Raw genomic sequence first — 2,500 nt, forward strand, 5'->3', positions numbered from 1 at the left:
TATGAGGTTAGGTTTGGTAGATCACGCAAAATGAGGTTAGGTTAAGTTAGATTAAGTAGACTACGTGAAATGAGGTGAAGTTGGGTGAAGTTAGGTACAGTGAGCTAAATGAGGTTGAGTGAGGTTTGGTAGATTAGTGAGGTGAGGATGGTTTAATTAGGCTAGATAAGGTCAGGGTAATTAGATTAGAATCGATCTTAGGAAGAGAAAATGATTCACATGAAGTTGATACAAACTACACTCGAATTATTTGGAGCATCGTGAATGGTAAAAATTTACAACTAACTGGAGGATAAATAGATTTAAAAAAAAAATATTGGCACATTATTTCTATGGATAAATAATCATAAGGCTAAAATAAAATAAACTATTCTAGGTATTACATATTAAACTGCTCAATTCAACTTGGAAAATTATATTAAAGAATAGATATAATTACGGAAAGGTAATTCTACTTCATTAGCCCAATAATCTTGAGTATTTAAAGAAAACGATTCTAGAACCCGATAAAATCACAGATATTTAATTCAATGGTAAATCAACCATACAAATAATTACTATTTACATAATCAATAGCAAGAGAACATAAAATATGCAACGTTATTTTTTGTCTGTGCGCAAATTTACAGTTACGCGAACATATTTTTTTTTCTGTCTTGTACCCTGGTTTACCTCTTCCTGTTTCGTAGAATTATTTGACCTTCTGTTACGTCTTTCGTATTAATTCTAACGGTTTCTAAAAAAAAACTACATATATATACATACATATATGTAATATGTTGAGAGAGAGAGAGAGAGAGAGAGAGAGAGAGAGAGAGAGAGAGAGAGAGAGAGAGAGAGAGAAAATGCTCGATTCCTGGAAAAGTTAAATACTTCTTAAGAAATCACCTTATTCTAATATACAACGAAGCCATATAGGATATTACCGAGTGGCAGGCATGTCCCACCTTCAATAGGGCGAAGCTTGATGACGATAAGAATCGAGAATTTTACAGGACGAACTGGATTCCTCTCTGAGGAAGGGAGACAGACTTCGCAGAACTCGGCCCGCTGCCCGATTGGTTAAACAACTCATTGCGTCACCTATTACGTCATTTGCGAGTTACTACGTCATTTGCGAGTGAAGGGAGAGAGGGAAGGGGAGGGGAGGTAAGGAGGGAGAGCTGTTTTGGGTAGGGCTTCCCTTGACGTCATCGCCACGATGCCCTACAAGGTCTGGCGGAGAGCAGAAAGCGCTGCCACCTCCCACGTCAGTTACCATCTTGCAGGAGACAATAATTCGCTACACTCGGGCTCCATGTGACGGCATGAAGCGCTGAAAGGAATTTGCGAGTGATTATGCCAATTCAGTAACATCGGCACGCTTATAGTGACAGGTGGTGTTTATGCCTCGTTAGATAACGTGCCGTTAACTCGTTGCAACAAACGATTGCAAGTTTCAAGGTGGAAGAGGTAGAGTGCACGTGTATGTGAGATTGCAATACTTCATACAACAGCGTCGCTTCGCCTCGCCCTGTCCCGAGTTTACGGAAGTGTGAGTGTAAAATGTTAATATGAATGTTCTAAACGTTGTTCTTAAGAGTACTTCCTGCATTTAGAAATACGCGAATCAAGTTTCACGACTCGGTGTAAACACGGAAGTGATCACAGCAGGTGTAGGCGAGTGTGTGTGTTTCTGTGTGAAATAATCCGCTTTTTAAAATGGCTATCACTCATCCTGACTTCAAGAGCATCCACGAGGAGATCCAAACGTCTGACGATATATACAACGCCGTCGGATTAATCCTGATATACCAGAGGCGTTTCCAGAAGCGATACCCGCCCCTGGAAGAGCACGAATGGACCGAGGACGACCTCGAGGACTTTAAGATCGACCTCGAATTGATCGACCGCATCTACCACGTTAAGTGCCAGAAACATGACGACACTGTCGATTACGAATTAGCAGGTCGAATGGATTACCGAGGTCGAGCCCTGTATCTGCACGTGCAAGTCTTCACGCGCTTCACGTGGGACGGCCTCGTGGGAGAAGGCGAAACTTACTTGACTTATGACCCACAAGTGTTTTTGAAATCGACCATCAACCTCGACTGCAACCCACAGGGAATCTGGCAGTCGATGGTCGAAGACGGGTTGCCTGTAGAGGAGCCGACGGAGTTCGACTTACAGCAGGTAGATGATTGGAAGAGCGTCCCTATGCTCAAGTTTTTGTGTCACATGGCCGTATACCAGAAGAAAGAGGAATTGCAGAAGTACCTGGAGCTTCTGCCACGTCCTTTGGCCAATAGTGTGAAGGAGTTCCTAAGGGTACGCTGCGCGCGGGACCACAGGGCCGAAGATTTCGTAAGGTACCCTGAGTACTTCGGAGTTTATCTTACGTCGAGTTTAGCCTCAATTTGAAAGAACGCAATCAATAGGTGTTAGTTTCTAGTTCCTCCTCGTGGTGCTCAGTGCTACTGGAGGAAAGTAATCCTCAGGCAGCTTAATACCCTTCCAAAGT

At 42.7% G+C, this 2,500-nt stretch overlaps 1 protein-coding gene across 1 annotated transcript in view; it reads left to right on the forward strand.

Annotated features, from left to right (window-relative positions):
• Positions 1 to 1,240: 1,240 nt before the first annotated feature.
• The window catches only part of LOC137648540 (uncharacterized), a 1,377-nt gene continuing 117 nt past the window's right edge, over positions 1,241 to 2,500 (forward strand). Inside the window, exon 1 of the mRNA XM_068381460.1 lies at positions 1,241 to 2,500. This exon is cut by the window's right edge and continues 117 nt beyond it. Coding sequence (XP_068237561.1) covers positions 1,702 to 2,400 — 699 coding nt within the window. The 5' untranslated portion in view covers positions 1,241 to 1,701 and the 3' untranslated portion in view covers positions 2,401 to 2,500.

This window comes from Palaemon carinicauda, chromosome 10, assembly GCF_036898095.1.
Source record: "Palaemon carinicauda isolate YSFRI2023 chromosome 10, ASM3689809v2, whole genome shotgun sequence".
Classification (NCBI taxonomy): Eukaryota; Metazoa; Arthropoda; class Malacostraca; order Decapoda; family Palaemonidae; genus Palaemon; species Palaemon carinicauda.